This window comes from Pyxicephalus adspersus, chromosome 3 (assembly GCF_032062135.1).
Source record: "Pyxicephalus adspersus chromosome 3, UCB_Pads_2.0, whole genome shotgun sequence".
In the NCBI taxonomy this organism is placed as follows: domain Eukaryota; kingdom Metazoa; phylum Chordata; class Amphibia; order Anura; family Pyxicephalidae; genus Pyxicephalus; species Pyxicephalus adspersus.
This window is the reverse complement of record NC_092860.1, coordinates 75,341,535-75,358,417: the sequence shown is the minus strand read 5'-3', so window position 1 is coordinate 75,358,417 and position 16,883 is coordinate 75,341,535. Positions and strand designations below refer to the sequence as shown.

The window sequence follows — 16,883 nt, the reverse complement described above, 5'->3', positions numbered from 1 at the left end:
TTCCTTGGCCAAGCTATTTTTACCAGTGGCTGAAGGAGGGATACATTTTCCAAACATAAAGCTATATAATTTGTCCAGTTTATTCTGTCATGTGGCAGACTGGCGCTTAGGAACGGCGCACTACTCTCACAACATACTTGAGGATTGGTCTTTTAAAGGGCAAGGTTCTAGAGGCCATTGTATACCAATCCACAAGGGTAGTGACGAGGCTACCTAGTTTATCAGCCAATCCTAATTGTACAGGTGATGATCCAATGTACTGTTGTTTACTTTTTTTGGGTGTGTTTCTACTATGCAAGAGGTGTCCCCCGAACCAATCCCTCTCTTTCCCTTCACCTATGGGTATGTTTTTTTCATATGTTATTTTGCTGTTAAAAGCTATGTATCACACATTGTGATATATCTTTCCTGTTGCATTTGATTTTCCTTGTATGGTTTATTAAGAAAATTCAATTTAAAAAAATGTCAACATGTTGAAGAAAAATGTTATACTTCGAAGACTAAAGAAGTAATTCTGTAGTGATAGAATATCTGGGCCTCCTTTCCAGACATCCCCTAAAATTCTAGTCACCAGGCTGTTATGTTGTTTCTGCATTTTTTAATACTTTCAGTATCATAGTCAGCATACATGTTCCAGGCTAGTAAATCTAAGTACCAAAGCAAGGGGACGGCAGACAACCAGTATATGTAGACAGACAGAAACGTCAAACTCTATGGGCCTGATTTAATAAAGCTCTTCAAGGCTGGAGAGGATATACTTTCATCAGTGAAGCTGGGTGATCCAGGAAACCTGGAATGGATCTGGTTCAGGATTCACAGCATTTGCTAGCAAATAGCAAATTACTTTGAAGATATCCATTCCAGGTTTGCTGGATCCCCTAGCCTCACCGATGAAAGTGTATCCTCTCCAGCCTTGAAGAGCTTTATTAAATTAGGCCTCATATTTGTCTCTTTTAACTCCAAAAAAGTGACAGTTTGTGGTAAATAAATGTACAAATATGTTTTTCCCTAGATATGTTGTCTACAAAAGCTGAGGATTTCAGGGTGATCTCGGGAAAAGTACGGTTCTTTTCCACAGTAGAATATACAATGATCTCTTGACAAGTTCACGGTGAGGAAATGGCAGATCAGCAACAGATGAAAACTTCCTTCCTCTTTATCCAGCTGAAGTCACCCAGCAGATCTGCTCAGCATTCAGAGAAGGCGTGCAGTTTGGCAGAGAGAAGTTTGTTAGCTGCAAGCGAAAAGGCATGTGACACCAGGGGGCCAGATTCTTCTGTGAGAGAAGATACACAGCCTGCCCTCCGCAAGCTAAAGATAGAGGCAGACAGCTCTGCCCAGAAGAAAGTGTCATGCTTAAACATCTGCACAGCAATGAGCAATGGCACCAAAAACAGCCCATCCACTGCCCAAGCCTGTACACTGGCCAAAACCAGGGAAAGAACTTTTACTCATGATCAGAGGGACAGCTTGTGTAACCAATTCAGAGAAAGTACTGCCTACAAATCTACAATCCCAGTGACAAACCAGTATGCTTCACACAGTAACTCCTGCACATACCCCAGTCACAGTTATGTATCCAGCTGCTGGAATGTGATGGATCAACTTTCCAGCCCAGTAGAAGAAGACAAGATGTGGTGGAAGGTCGAGGTACACAAGCCGAGAATGGCTAACACACCAATTCTTCTGAGTAGTCCGGAGAGTAAAAGTTTCCGGGATGCTGTAGTGGAAAAATCACCGGCATTACCAGGGCTGAATGACAGATTGGAGAGGAGCCGGTTAGATGGACAGATGCTAACTACCAGGTACACCATGTCTGTGTCTACGGCCAGCCTTGTCAATCTTGAAAAGGTAAGACTTTTATTAGTCATCAGCATTAATACCTTTTGTGCATAAAAAATGCATGTTTTACTTTTTGGCAATAAAGTCTATAGATATTGCAATTACTGAACCAAAAATGTAAAGTGTATCTAAACCCAAGAACAAAAATGTGATTTGTTGCAGCATACCAGTCCTTGGATGTAGTGGCTCCATTCCTTTTCACCTGCCGATGTGGCAAGTGACACACTTACTATCTTAGGGTGGCTACGTTCATTACTCCACAATATCCATGGACTAGCAATGTAGCCACCCTTGGACAGCAGAACTGTCAGCCTGTGGACAGGGTAGCATTAGACGGACTGGAAAATTTACATGGAAGTCTAAGTTCACCAAACAATTCCAGCAAGTTTTTTTGTAGTCTTGGATAAAGGTTTTAACTCTATGAATTAAAGCTGACCATTGTTAGTGGTAAACGCTTTGTCTCAACCCTGTAACTCTCACTTTTGCTGAAAGTTTTAAAATACCAGACCTACTGGGGGGATCAAGATAAATATATGTTACAGAAAGACAAAAACTGCTGTAGTAATGTCACTGACTGACTGCATCAAATATGTCATTTTTGTCCATAGTTCCGTTTTAGCATTATTTGTCAGATTGATAAATCGTGGAGAAAAGTCCTTGTGTTGTCAGTAGAAACCAAATCAGATTGCAGCTGTCCAATTTCTACAGAGGAAAATGTTACTGAGGTTTGTTTGTCTGCTGCCAGAAACACTGCTATTTACTTTTGTCCAATTTTTTGGAAGTAACAACTATGCAGTTATGAACCTAATATGCTGACATTTCACTGTTGTTTAACTTTGGAAACAACAAAACAATACAAGTTTAGGTCATTTGTATACAGCCAATAAACACCATGGAGTAAAAATGAAATTGGCATATATATTATTATTAGTGAGCAAACATATTTTAAAGTGTCATGTCCAGATTGATAGTTTTGTATTGAGCAGGTAAGGGTTAAATTCCTACATGATTATGTTTGCTGTCTGTACCCTGCTAGGGAGATTCCCCTTTATTTCCTGTCCTAAAGTCACTGATAAAAATCTTTCCAGAGAGTTCTCCTTAATACAAGGTGGCCCTGGCAGGATTCCTCCCTATATTTTATTGCTCTGGTAAAAACAAAAAATTCTGGATGTCCCATTACTTTTTATCACTCTTACAGTCACTAGAACAAATAAAAGAGCTGAAACAGCAATAGGCACGTGACAGAGGCTCTAATCCTTCCCTATTTGATATAAATATTTTTACATAGACTTTAAGAAAAAGCAGATATTACAATTTTTTGCATTTGTGAGATTGGGAAATACCAATGATGAAATCCTAATATTTCTTGAGAAATAGTCCTAAATATTGTATGATCTATTAATGCAGTGTCATTATAATACATAGCATATGTATATATTCTTAGAATTACCCCAACTGAATATCAGATGTCACAGTTTCTCTGTGGACATCAGTTTTAACAGTCTACAATTTTTGCTACACAATTTGGTAATTTTTTTTATTGACACTCCTTATGTTTGGAATATTCGTTTGTCTACAAGTACTGAGATTTTTCAATTATTTGTATAAGTAGTTGTGAGTAAACACACAAACTGATTTATGCCTATAGTTAAGCAGTATATATATATATATATTCTATGCTTACTGTCTTGCTGAACAATCTGCATGAGAATTAAAAAAAATGTATTTGTGCCTGAAAAGTCTATGACTAAAATGATACCTGCAAATAATACTTATATCTGTTTCCTACACGCAGTCCTGATGATGTAGGGTTAGGCAGAGGGACTCACTGAATGCTGCAGGGGATGGAAAATAGATGCCCCCAAATCTGTTCAATTCTGCTAGATCATTGGTCAATAGTTTCTCTTCACTACAGCAAAGGTAGCAGGGATGTCAACATTCAATGTCTGTTTGAAAGGAACACTTTATTAAAAGCATTTATTTTAGTAAATGTATTCATTAAGAGTCCAGAACTTTGGTTCTGTAAATCAGCCTTAACAATGAATACAGTCTGCAGTTTTTGTTAACAGAATGTCATGACCACTGTGGAATTTTAAACATTAGACCAGTCTTTCTCAAAAAAAATATTATTACCCTTTTGCCCAGTTCATGGTACATTAGCCTGGTGGTCAATGGGAAGAATGCCACTCCAAACAGGTCATTGGTGTCAGTGGTAACTGACCTGAGAGGCTCAATGTAACTCTAGAGTTCCATGCAACCATGGTTGAATATAGAGCGTAGTTTACGTGAGTGTTGAGCTTTAAAATGTTAAAAATTTGTCATTCACAATTTTCCTCAAATTCCCAAAGCTTTGGTTTTGGAAAAACGCTGATACAAATTGTTTTCTTTGTTCTGTATACAAAATGATATATTAGAAGGTATTTAATGCACAATTACTGCATAAAATTGCTGACTATATATATACACAAGTAATAATACATTGCTAGTCCTACATAACTGATTGACATTTCCACTACGTAAATGTTACCCCAATGCCAAGGCTAGAATGATAAAATAAACTAACTAAAAATTGGAGACAGAACGTCTAGCTAGTGACATCCTATACCAAAATAAAATCAGCTAAAGGCTAATATAAAGCAGCAGTGAGAGGATATGTGTGAATGAGGCCACAAACACCTTAACTGTGTACTTCTCACAACTTTCATTTTTGCATATTTATCCTGTCATCATCTATTCTCGCAGGAATAGGTTCCAAACTATAATCATTTTAGAACATTTTGAGAAAGTGTTATCAATGGTTATAATTCCATTAAAACCTACAGTGCGTTTTTAATGTCCAGTTTCCCAGTACTCCCTAGACATCCATAATAAAAGAAATATGTTACAGATGAACTTGAGCCATTTTATATATTTGGGATTTAGTTTAAAACCTATGCAGTACAGAGAGATAATGGTGTCCAGTTTAGAAACTTAAGTGGGTTTTCAGTACAGATCAAGACAGGGGAAGTAAGCAAACCCATGTTTTATTATGCTATTATTGGCACTTTCACTTTTTAGTTCTAGTTATTTATCTATTGTAATAATTACAGTATAGATATTAAGGTATAATAATTTTACTTTAATTTCATAAATTATACCAGGAATCTCTCTTAATATTAGTCTTTTCTGGTCTCCTGCACTGTGGCATTTGGATTGCGTCAATCAGGTTCTACTGCATTTTATAGTGCTTTCCTTCAAATACAAAGAACTCCGATGAGGTCTTCATTCTGCTGTCATGTCTTATAAGTGTAAAACCTGAGACTGTAATGATTATTTGAGGTGTAGTTTGAGGAGTGGAGTGATGACTTTATCAGTATGTTTACACTCTTCTATTGTACAGTGACATCTTGAGGTGGACGCTGGTTCAGGCTGTATTGCCTAGCACAAATCAGAATATGTAAAGCAGGGGTCAGCAAACTCCAGCCTTTTGGCCAGATACGGCCTAGCCGGTAGTTTTTTACGGCCTAATGCCCCCAGCCGATCCGGCATAATCCCGGCCAGCAACCCGCGATGGAGCCGGAACAAACTACCGAAGCTGCATGCAGCTCTTTAGCCTCCGTGTGTTGGCTTCCTTCCCTATGTACCGCGGCTGGCGTTAACACTTCGGCTGCCGGGGTAAATAGGGAACATTGGCTCTCCTCCGCATGCATTGCGGAAGAGAGAGATTTCCCTTCAGGGGTCGTTCCTAGTGGGGTCCGTAGCCATTAGGGCGGGACTCGAGAGAGAGTCAGGCCTATTGTTCCCCTGCCTACCCCTGAAATGGCCTAGTGGCCAAAAAAGTTTGCTGACCTCTGATGTAAAGTCTTATTAGGGTAGATAATTATTAGGTAAATGTACTGTTTGTTTGTTTTTTTTTTTTTGCGATTTCTATTCATTTTCTCTCCTGGAAACACAAAATGTCACCAAAACAGTTACTGTGGCGATCATTTGATTCTCTTACTGGCAGCAGAGGTTTTCTTGCATGGATACAATTTTTTTGATTTGAATAAACTCATTAAGTCAAATTATCAGTGTGTGTGAGTGGTGTATATTTTTTCACCATCTTTTAAGCAATACTACATAAGAAGGGAATGTTCTATCAAGAAAATTAGGTTTTCCAATGTTTATGTGAGAGATTTCATGAAGCAATGTGAAGGCCTGACATTTATGCTGTTAAAGAGAATGTTAATGAGCTAAGACAGAACAGTTCAACTGAACTTTAATTAGTGACAAAACATGAGAGAGAACCTTTTTATAATCTCACACATACTAGTCGTGCCAAAGTAAGCAAAACTTTACTGTAAAAGCAAACTTGAAATCCTAATAAGTTAAAAGGGTGAATTCAAATTGATACAGAATGTTATGATGAAAGGACCATCTTTCTGCACAATTTAATACACAAGTTTTTAATCAAAAAGGTACTCATGCACTAATTGAAGCCACACACCAGGGGAGTGTAACCAAACCCCAGGAAGTAGAGCCATATGATAAATACAAATTCATAAAGAAACATATCTTTATCTTTATCCAGGTAAAAAATTGAGCAATTGTAAATGGACATAATATGGTGGTCAACCAGGATGCATACTCTACAAACTGGGTGCAGGTCCACCATATCCGATGAGTGTATCCTGGAAGACCGCTTTATTGTGTCCATTTACAGTTCATTTTTTTAACCTAGATGTTTGATGGGATTGTGTGACTTCTGAAAGATATTTTTTATTCTTTGGACTAATTTTGAGATTTTGGATTTTTTGAAAGTTCCTTTTTCTTTGAATTTGTATTTATTTTATGGCACTACTTCTTACTATATATTACTATATACATACTGTTGACTTTCAAAAATCCAGCAACCTCCAGACCCGAGGAATGCCGGATTTTTGAAAGTCATACTTACCTCCACACACAGGCCAGCCTTCCACTCGCAGCACCGGCAGACATCTGGCACAGTTCCAGGCAGCAGGGACGTCTCAACGTGTATTTAGTGTAGCAAGCAAGACCCATTAGCTGTTTCTGCAGAACAGAGCCATTAAAACACCAGTGGCCAAACAGTGTACTACAGTCCCTGTATTGAAAATGCGCTCTGATATTCATGCCAGAAAAATGAAGGAAACAGATTTTCGATCGTCAACTGTAATATTTTTATACTTAGTTCTGCCAGTTTACAGTATTTTTAGGCAGGGAGACAAATCTATTCCATCCGCAATTAATTTACTGCAGCGTTGACACTATGTGCAGCACTGGTCTGTTGAACTCGGAAGGGCAAAGATAACTCTCCCACTATCTATCAATAAGAGCAGAACACATATCCACTAAAGCCAGGAATAGGGATTCTCAAAGCATGACAAAAAATGAGAACTGAGCCCAGCAAGACATGCAAAGCCTTGGCTTCTCTCTCTAGATCAGCGGTCGCCAACCAGTGGTCCGTGGAAGTCCTCAGAAAAATTTGGCCACTCTGCCAAAAGAAATTTTCATCTGTCATGTCAATTAAAACTTGGTACCAGTCTCGACTTAAAATAAAAAACAGCTCTCCATCTTGCAGTAACGTCATTGGAGTCAAAAATCCATAAACTCATTTCAAACAAGCGGAAAGAAATATCACACTAAAAATGTATAATACTTTAATAAGCTTCAATTACTTTGTAATAATTAAACCAACTTTAATAATTTTGTTGCAATTAAACAAGCTTTAAAGATTTTGTTATGATTACACAGGCATTTATAATTTTGTTATATTTATTAGGTGTATTTCATAATAATACAATGGAAGTTCTCTGATCATATGTAATATGATAAATATGTAACTATTTTACAAATGTAATTTATCTTTTTAAAAAATTCCTATTAATGGTGCGCGGCATTTAAAATTATGAATTTAGTGGTTTTTGAGTTCCAAAAGGTTGGCGACCGCTGCTCTAGATGTCAGGCATGCACAGAACTAGCTGCTCACAGCCTCCTGGGATATGTGATGTATGTTTCCCAGGAGGCTGCGAGTCTTCCCACCATGGCAGTAAAGACAGAGGGGGAGGTGACCTCCCCCCAAAAACTTAAAAAAGTAGAATTTTTTTTCCATCCTCTTGAACATCTTCTTGGAAGAAAAAGATCATGCAGCTACAAAAGGAGGTTGAGAGACATTTGTTTTTGCCAAGGAGACTTTAAAGTGATGACTGAAACATCTGAATTAGCATTAATCAGTAGTGTATGTATGAAAGACTATCTGACATAGATAAAAAGTCTAGGCTATATATGGCCATATAATAAGACATGTTACTTGGAATCTTAATAACTGAGTTGAAACAGAACTGTTCTTGCAAAGCCAAGATGACATTTACACAGACACAAACCTCCATACGATTTTCTCCAGCATTAACATTATGAACCAATTATAAATAATATAACATAAGAAATAGAATTTCATAGGCAATTAGGTGGCCAATTCTAAATACAATTTATTAATAATGTTTTAGGCATCCAAGCTTAAGAAAATACACCTGTTTCATAAAAACAGCAGAAATCATGATCACTATACATGTGAAATAGTATTTGTGAATAAAAACGTGTAATAGCATAGTGAATAAAAACTCAGAATGCCTAAAATGTGTCCCATACTACAAAAATTGGCTTTTACCTTAGTCACAGTCTAGAAATAATTTTCGTTTTCAGCATACTTCCTTTTCTAAACATATCAGATTGTGCCCATTGTGCCCACTATTTGCATTGAAACCTTCATCACTTTAGCTTACTGGGTATATCATGCAAAAGAGCTAAGCCACATGATAATGGTAACACAACTGTGCCCTAGCTTTTAAGTTAGTCCAGCAACATTTCTAGGTTTAAAATGTGAATTAGAGTTACCCTGGAAAATAATGGGTACAGTGGACGGAATGTCCAAGAAATCATCAGGAATCTCCAAGCTCTTAAAAGAAATATGGGGGCAGAACACCAAACATTGATAATTTAATGCTACGGTGATTTATTTTGGGTGTTCACATCACTGCCTGGATGACATGAACACCTAGATGGCAATTAATGCACAGTCCCGGTATAGCCAGGTACCAGAAAAGAATGAATTTCCATATGCAGTCGTCATTCCTGCCTGGTCAATCAAGGTAAAATCTGTGTTTTAAAGAAGACTGGGTAAAGATATCAGCTGTGGTGCTGGAAACAAGGAGAAGTTCTATTTTTAATAATAATGCACAATTCATTTTTTTTACATAAAAATACCATTGTTTTCATTATGAAAGTTTACATAAATCTTATTTACAAGTGTTATGTCAGTGAAAAGCATCTGTGCTGTAGTAGTCTGAAAGATTAATCTGTTTGTACACTTCACAATTTGTTTGAAATAGACAAAGGAACGACTCACATCATATCATCGGCCTCCTTGTGATGGAGTAATGATGTGAGTTGTTGATGTGGCAAATTTAAACACATTGTGGTGTGTGCAAGCAGCGTCTAGTATAAAGCTTTTGTAATGTCAATTTCTTTCGGAGTGTGGCATTTTGATTGTTTTGCAATATGTGTTTGAAGAGTTGGGGCACCTCTTTTACCTGCACTTGGAATGTATAGAAAGGGTCAGTCTTTTGTTAACTGTACCTTGTATATTTGTGTGTTTGAATTTTGTGTCGTAGTATGATTTTATGGAAATACCAGTAGATGGCATTACAACTATAGCTTTTTCTATATTACGAGGGAACTTTACTACATGACATATTCAGATTAATGTATTATGAAGTTAGCCGCATCCTGTGTTCCATAAGAAAGCATGCTTGGCTCGAACTAATTACATGTATACTTTGCCTAATGGCTTTCTTACCAGTTGAATTAGCACCAAGAAGCTTGTTTTATGACTCACCGTTGATGAGTCACGTACTCTTTTTCTTACCAGAAGTCAAAGAAGAAGCCAGAGGGTTTTTCTTGGTTTCCCTGGAAACAGCTCACCTGCTGCAAATACACAAGAAAGTTTTCTATGTACATCTGTATACATATTTGTGTAAATTTGTATAAGCACCCAGAAGGAATCTGTCCCACTGAATTATTGACGTATACGTGGAAAACACTGTTTACACTGGAGACCTAAAAGTATTTTTATATGCTGCAGGAATTCTAAAACTTCAATTTTAACATCTGTTTCTTGAGCAAACCTTCTGCTTTTTTTAAAAAATTATTTTAGTACACAGCAGAAGATCATGGAGAGACACATATGTCACTTTATAAAGCATCACAGAACCCAAGACATTTATCTGCTGAGTGACTTATCCCTCAGGAGTACCTAGGCTTGGCTGAGGATCAGAATAATGTTTATTATTAACAAGCACGCATGGAGGGGGCAAGAACCAGAAGATATGCAATAAAAAATTGCAGGAACCAGAAGGCATGCAATACTGAATTGCAGGTACAGTTTAGTAAGTGCTAAAGGTGCAGTTTAGCACCCTGACATCAAATTCATGTTGCTGTTATTACTGGGTTATCAGTTGCCACAAGCGCATAATGCATAAAAAAAGACTGTTTTTATATCTGTACTTTACCTATAATTACATTTACATAATAACATTTTGGGGTGCTTCTAACAGGGCAGAACCCATGGGACAACTTATGGAGAATTGTTTCATCTATCCCAAGCAACCTTGAACTCTCCTTGGCTTCTGGTCTTACCATTTGGTTGCTGCTTCCTGTTTATTGGCACTCACTGCCCTTCTGTGCTCCTTTCCTGTGTGAACCTGCTTTGGCGCTTGGAAAGTGATACTAGAATTTGATTTTATGCTGTATCTTTATATTAACTAGTCTCATTTAGCCTCATCCTGAAGAAGGGGTGTTACACCACGAAAGGCGTCGATGATACACTGGCACTTTTTGTGAGACTTGCTATAATGTTTCAACTATGTATTTATGTTGATACTTTTATGTAAAGTGGATGTATGTCTGTATATTGTAATATAGGGACACAGTGGTCCCCATATTGGGACACTGTAAAAATTAATGTCTCTTCTTTACTTTTTAGTATGATGTACCAATAAAATATTTTAGGCGTTTATATATGCCATTAAAGTCCTGTTTCTCTGCAATATATTGGTCTATATTTGGGATTTGGCATATGGGCATATATTGAATGTTTGCCAACCAGTGAACCCTTTATTTATATGTACATAATAACATTTACTTTTTTAAGGCATTGCTACTTTTACTTTATTAAGGATGCATTTACAATTCTGCATTTTAATGCATATTCCAATGGCCTGCACATGTACACAATGATTAAAATTTGCTATCTCAAAATTTCAAGAGGCCGAGATTGAAGACAGACATGGGGATATTATAAGTCCAGCGCTTAGATGCAAAAATTACACAATGGCTGCCCATTAACCAGAGAGAAAAGGCATTAGATGTGGAAGCTATGCAAGAGTAGAACATAGCAATGATAGGAAGCATGGAACTGTCAACAGTGGCTTAGGAACAGGGGTCACAGAGATTGCAACTGTAACCAGGCCCTGTGCTTCAGAGGGTCCATGGTCTCTCCTCATGACCATGTCTTTGGCAGAAAGATCTCCTGACTGCGGCCTTAAAATACCAACACCAGTTTTCCAATGCAACTTAAGTTGGGAGGGGTGTCTAATTGTGCACAGATACCCATTAGTCTTGTTTAGGAAAGGAAGAAGATTTCTAACCTCTTACACTGTCACCAAAGAAGCTCTGGAGGGCAGATGTTATATTTGCTCACACTGCAACAATGAAGGTGGAAGGAAAGTTATAATAAATCACACTGCCTCAATGAATGGGGGAGGCAGGTATAATTACTCACACTGCTATTAATGTAGCTAGGGAGGGAGTGTGGTGCAAGAGTTGTAGAATAGGGAGAAGCAAACGCCAGATTACCTGCTAAGCAACCCTAAGCAGTAGCCAAGTTGAATTTCAAGGTGGATGTCCAGGGGGCACAACCTTTATACTTTTATTTGGCTGGGACAGGGGGGCCAAAGAAGCTTCCTTGACCGTCAGGCACAGGGAGACAGGACCACTAGGAGCCGCTATGGCTTGCATGGAGGTGATGTGAGCCTCAGAAGGGCCAAGGCGCAGGGTCTAAACAGTAACTAGGTTTTCTCCAGAGCCTCTGATGGTGAGGATGTTGCGCCGCTGGTTACTGCGAGGTTGGGAGAGGTCAGGTCACACGCCAGGGGTCATATGCCAGGAATCGAGGGGACAGACACTAGTGACACAGGACCACTGCGGGCACAGAGAACAAGGGAGACACTAGAAGGCAACAGGAGGCACAGGTGACTCAGGGATATCCACAGACAGGAACACTGGAACAGTACAGGGAAGTTGGCTGGGAACCAACAGACTGGACAAAGAGGGATTAACGGAGGAGCTGGACAGAGGAAACACTGAATTAATCACCAGGTGAACAACAACTAGCTCAACAGAACCAGGGGCTCGGTACAATGAAGACACGTTGCACGAACACTGAGTGCAGTGTGTGAGCTAGCTAAATAGCCAGATTTCCTGATTGGCCCGGTGAAGCTGATAAAGCTTACTGGCGTAGGCATGCCCAGAGTCAGAACTGCCCGCATGCACAAGAGAGACACGTCTGCGCCTTAGCAAGGAAGAGGTAAGTGTGACATTGACTAGAGGCATATTTTGCCTTAATCCATGAAACTTCAAAATAGAATACCATTTCATTTTTAGGTTAGCATATTTGACATGTTATTATCATTGAATAAATCTTGATCAGCATAAAGTAAACACTTGACAAATGTTGGCAATTAAATTTGGGCATATGATAAAAAAATGCATATGCAGGGTCTATTATGTGATGGATGGCCTCCTTGATCTAAAGGAGGCAGAAAGGATAGTACAAAACATAAAAAATTAAAGGCAAAATTGCATCTTACTATGGTTGTAGTTGACATAACATGTAGTTGTTGACACATCGTATTTAACCCAAATGGAGTTTTAAATCTACACTTAAAATAATTATGAGCTATATTTTTTTTATTCACACAGCATACTCATTATTGGACCCTCTAGTCATCCTCTCATTCAGTGAGTAAAGCTCAGGCATGAATTGGCTGCTCATGAAAGCAAATCAGAACCTCTTACAAAAAGCAGTGATGAAGAGGCAGAAATGGGCATAAATATAGTGGCTGGTAGTGCCCAACTGAAGCCAAAGATGGATTTCTAACCTGGGAAATCTCATAGAGTAGTAAAAGGTAGTCAATATTTTAGAAGCATGTAACTAAAGATACACCAATGTGTGCATACTGCACAGTTCAGTCACACAGAGGTCTCTGAACCTATCAGACATTTGTACATATGGCAGAATTTTTCTCAATATTCAGGATTATTTTGTTTCTTCATAATGTAGTGTCCTTAGAATGTATTATGCTCCATTGATGAAACAATCAAATGGCCTGATCAAACAGAAAAATCAACCTGGCCAGCCGAACACTCTCATGGAACCCCCCAAAAATATCTGTTTATTTGTTATATTTGTTTTAAAGTAGGCTACTAATATTTTAGTAGCCTACTTTACTGTCATCTTAGAAATTAAAAATACAAAATGAGAGTATTTGTTTATGTTTCATTTTTTATGCATTTGAATATTGCATTCCACTTTTTTGCTAGCACAAGGTTTACATGTAGACCAAGAAAATGTATTCTTTCTGTTCATTTAGGAAGTTTTAGGGGTACTAGACAGTGGACACAGCTGGTAATATTGAGTCAGCTGCTTACACATACACAGATTTCTACAACTGTAATGCTTGTAACTGGCCACAATGAATACATTATATTCTCCACATGCTTCTATGCCAGCAAAACAACAACACTTCAAATCCAAAAACAACAAAAACCCACTTGAATTAAAGAAGTCTAGTCAGACATTTCTACAGTATAATACAATGCACATTTATTTCAGCTGAATAAAGAAATGTCAGCATTCTGAAAAGAGAGTACATAAACTCCAACAATAAACTTTCAACTATTTAGTATAAAAAGTATTGTTGTTTGTGCAGAATTGGTCAAAGCAGTTGAAGCTGCAGTTCAAAGTTTCTAGATACAAACAAAATCAGTAAAAAGAATCTTCCGAGTATAATACAGTGTAGGCTGAAACTACAAAGGAAAATGATCATTTAAAATGATTGCAAAATGAGCAGTGTTGCCATGCAGTGAACTCTGCAGTGAATTCTGTGATGTGTCACTAGAGGGATCACTAACAGTAGGAAAGAAGGTGGTCTTATATAGTTGGATTTCTGGGCTATTAGCCCTCGGATTACCAGAAGGAGCATTGAAGTCCTAGAAATATCTAACTTGCCAGATTGAGAACAACCTAAGCAGAACCTGGAAACAGGAGAACACTAAACAATATGTTAAATACCTACTTGTCAGTAGGTGGCAAGTCCAATCTTCTCTCTTACTGAAAGAGGAACTAGGTATAAAAAGAAAGGAGGAAAAAAAGCAGGGGTTTTGTTGGCAATAATTAGATATATAGCCCCTGATTCATCAATAAAATCCACGCTCGCTGGAAGCGCGAAAGTACGCGCGGCCAGCGATCGCGGTTTACCGCGGTCCGGACTCGAGTGTGCTCGTACACTAAGTGATTTAAAAATATGCTTTTTTCTTAGCGCACATAAATGTTTAAACCATTTAAACAGCGCAAACATTTTTTTTAGGGCTATGGGTAATATGTGTGCCATTAGAAAGAATGATTTTTTAGGGGAACAGTGACTTTTAATGCAGCCTCGCCAGTGTAAAGCTGCGGAGATGCGCGGCTCGGGCCGCGAGCTTTTTCAGTTGCTGAATAGCGCAACGGCGTACGATTTCGGATCGCGAATACGAATGCGCGAGCGATCATCCGATTCTGCTTGATGAATCAGGGGCATAGTGTGAGTAGGTTATATTAGATTTATATACTATTCAATAAAAACATAGAAGGTACATGTCTACATAAGATAGAGTTACAGGCGATTTTGTCCCAGTCCCCCCACAAATAGTGGGGGGAGTGCAGAGTAGGTTGGGGACTGATAATTTATACACTGATAGTTCTAAGATAAGGAGTGCTTGAATAATCGTGGTTGTTCTTCTTTTTGTCTTTCTTTCTTTTTTTATCTATTGTATAATTGGGGTTGTGAACACTAAATATCTATATTGATACCATTTGAGGTTGGCTAATTCCCACATGAATTGATATCTAACCTTTATGAAAGAGGAACTATACTGAAAACTCAAAAAAAAACAAAAAACACACATTTACCTTTAATCCCGCCGGGCAATCCGATCACTCCGGGGGTGTCCGGCATCGTGTCCCGTATTGTCTCGGCATCTGTCCCAGAGCCAGCCCTGGGCGCCTCCATCTTCGTCTTCTCTTCCGGGTTCTTCATCCTATGTCACCCGACCAAGGTGCAAGATCGGGTGACGTAGGATGCTACGATAGAGTGCTGCTTGGCAGCACAGACAGTGAATGTGTTAAGTTTCAACTTTCTGTTTTACAAGCATTCTGGTATTAACACTTTAAGTTGTCCATATATTCTAGTGAATAATCTGTTATGAGGCACAAAAATATACGATATTATATTTTCACACCGATTAGGGAACGCTCTAAAGAAATGTACCAAGGCCACAAACAATTGTAACTTAGCTGAAAAATAACGACTTATGAGAGTAGAAATTTAAAAAGATTGAAAGAAATCTTGTAGTGACAAAATCATGGAGAAAAAAATCCCAGAGGAAGCTGCCTTTTTTAAATGAGTGAATGCTAAATTGCTAATAAAGTGGAACAATATTGTTAAAATAAAAAATTGTGAGCTGGGTGGCTGTTTATTGCAGAAGGGGCAGGCAATGTCCTATCTATATTACAATAAACTTATCTTCTTGTATGCAGATTTTTCTATATTGTATACTAAGCTTTGTATGCTGAACAGTGTAGCCATGTGGCATACCCAGTTGCCAGGAATTGAATAACTTCCATGAACATGTGCAGAGATTGTAGAATTCTGGCCTGAGCAATCAAAATGGTTCCTGAACCCAGAAAAAATTGGGGAAAAAATGTTGGTGGCAATGAGTTAGAGGAGGTTGAATGCCTAACAATTTAAACAGGCAAGCATATTTTATTGCAGAAGGGACATTGCCTAGTATAAAGACAAGGTATAGAACTGGGCTGATAAAGAGGCCACAATAAAAAAACAGTATAACTGGGGTGACTCGTGTGGTGTACTGTGTACTCCAGACTGTGTACATTTATGAATAAGAACTATAAATCAAAACTAATAATTATGCGTAATTATACAGAAAAGATGAATGTTTTATTTTATGTTTAGAAGAGTTACTGTGTTCATTTCAGTTGTCATCAAAAAGAATTTTCTATTTATAGATATATTTCTTATCTTTAGCTGTTCAGGAACTGCAAATCTGTATGGCATTTGCCAGCTCGGAAATACTTCAAATGTTTTTATGCTGTAAATGATTCAATCTCCCTTTAGATTTCCAATCTAAAAAAACATTAAGCGTGTCGAAATAAGCTACTGTTTATAGGCATTCATGTTAAAAAGAGAAAGCCAAATATTTCAGTTATATTACTTCTTTCATCGTAATTGCTTTCTGCCTATAAGTACAATGTGCAAAATAGAGAAATGCTGCCACGCAGTTTCTTGTCTTGTTAGATAATCATTGTCATGTTTTCAAGAAGCAAAAACCAAAAGCTTTCAAATACAACTAGCTATATATTGTCTAATTATAAAATGGTTTGGCTAGACTGGGTTGATGGGTGAATTTGTAGATTCTTGTACAACCCCAACTCCTCCAAAAACCTATCAATTACATTTTCACTTGAACAAGATATTTGAAATATTACATAATTGCAGTTAAGTAACTGAAATAGTGTACAAGTCTTTGTTTCTCCCTCCCGAATGGCTGTTCCTTAGCAAAAACATACTTACCTTCAATACAGCTCCTAAATTCATCACTTTGCAGAAAACATCTCCAATTCATTTCAATAACTTGTCTGTATTCATGTTGGCCTCCAGCCATCCATC

At 37.9% G+C, this 16,883-nt stretch overlaps 1 protein-coding gene across 2 annotated transcripts in view; it reads left to right on the top strand.

The window, feature by feature from the left end:
* Nucleotides 1–1,104: 1,104 nt before the first annotated feature.
* The window catches only part of PSD3 (pleckstrin and Sec7 domain containing 3), a 275,704-nt gene continuing 259,925 nt past the window's right edge, over nt 1,105–16,883 (top strand). For both annotated transcript variants that reach the window (XM_072405277.1, XM_072405270.1), the window contains exon 1: nt 1,105–1,851. In XM_072405277.1, the coding sequence (XP_072261378.1) occupies nt 1,120–1,851 (732 nt within the window). In that variant the 5' untranslated portion in view covers nt 1,105–1,119. The remainder of the gene's footprint in view (nt 1,852–16,883) is intronic.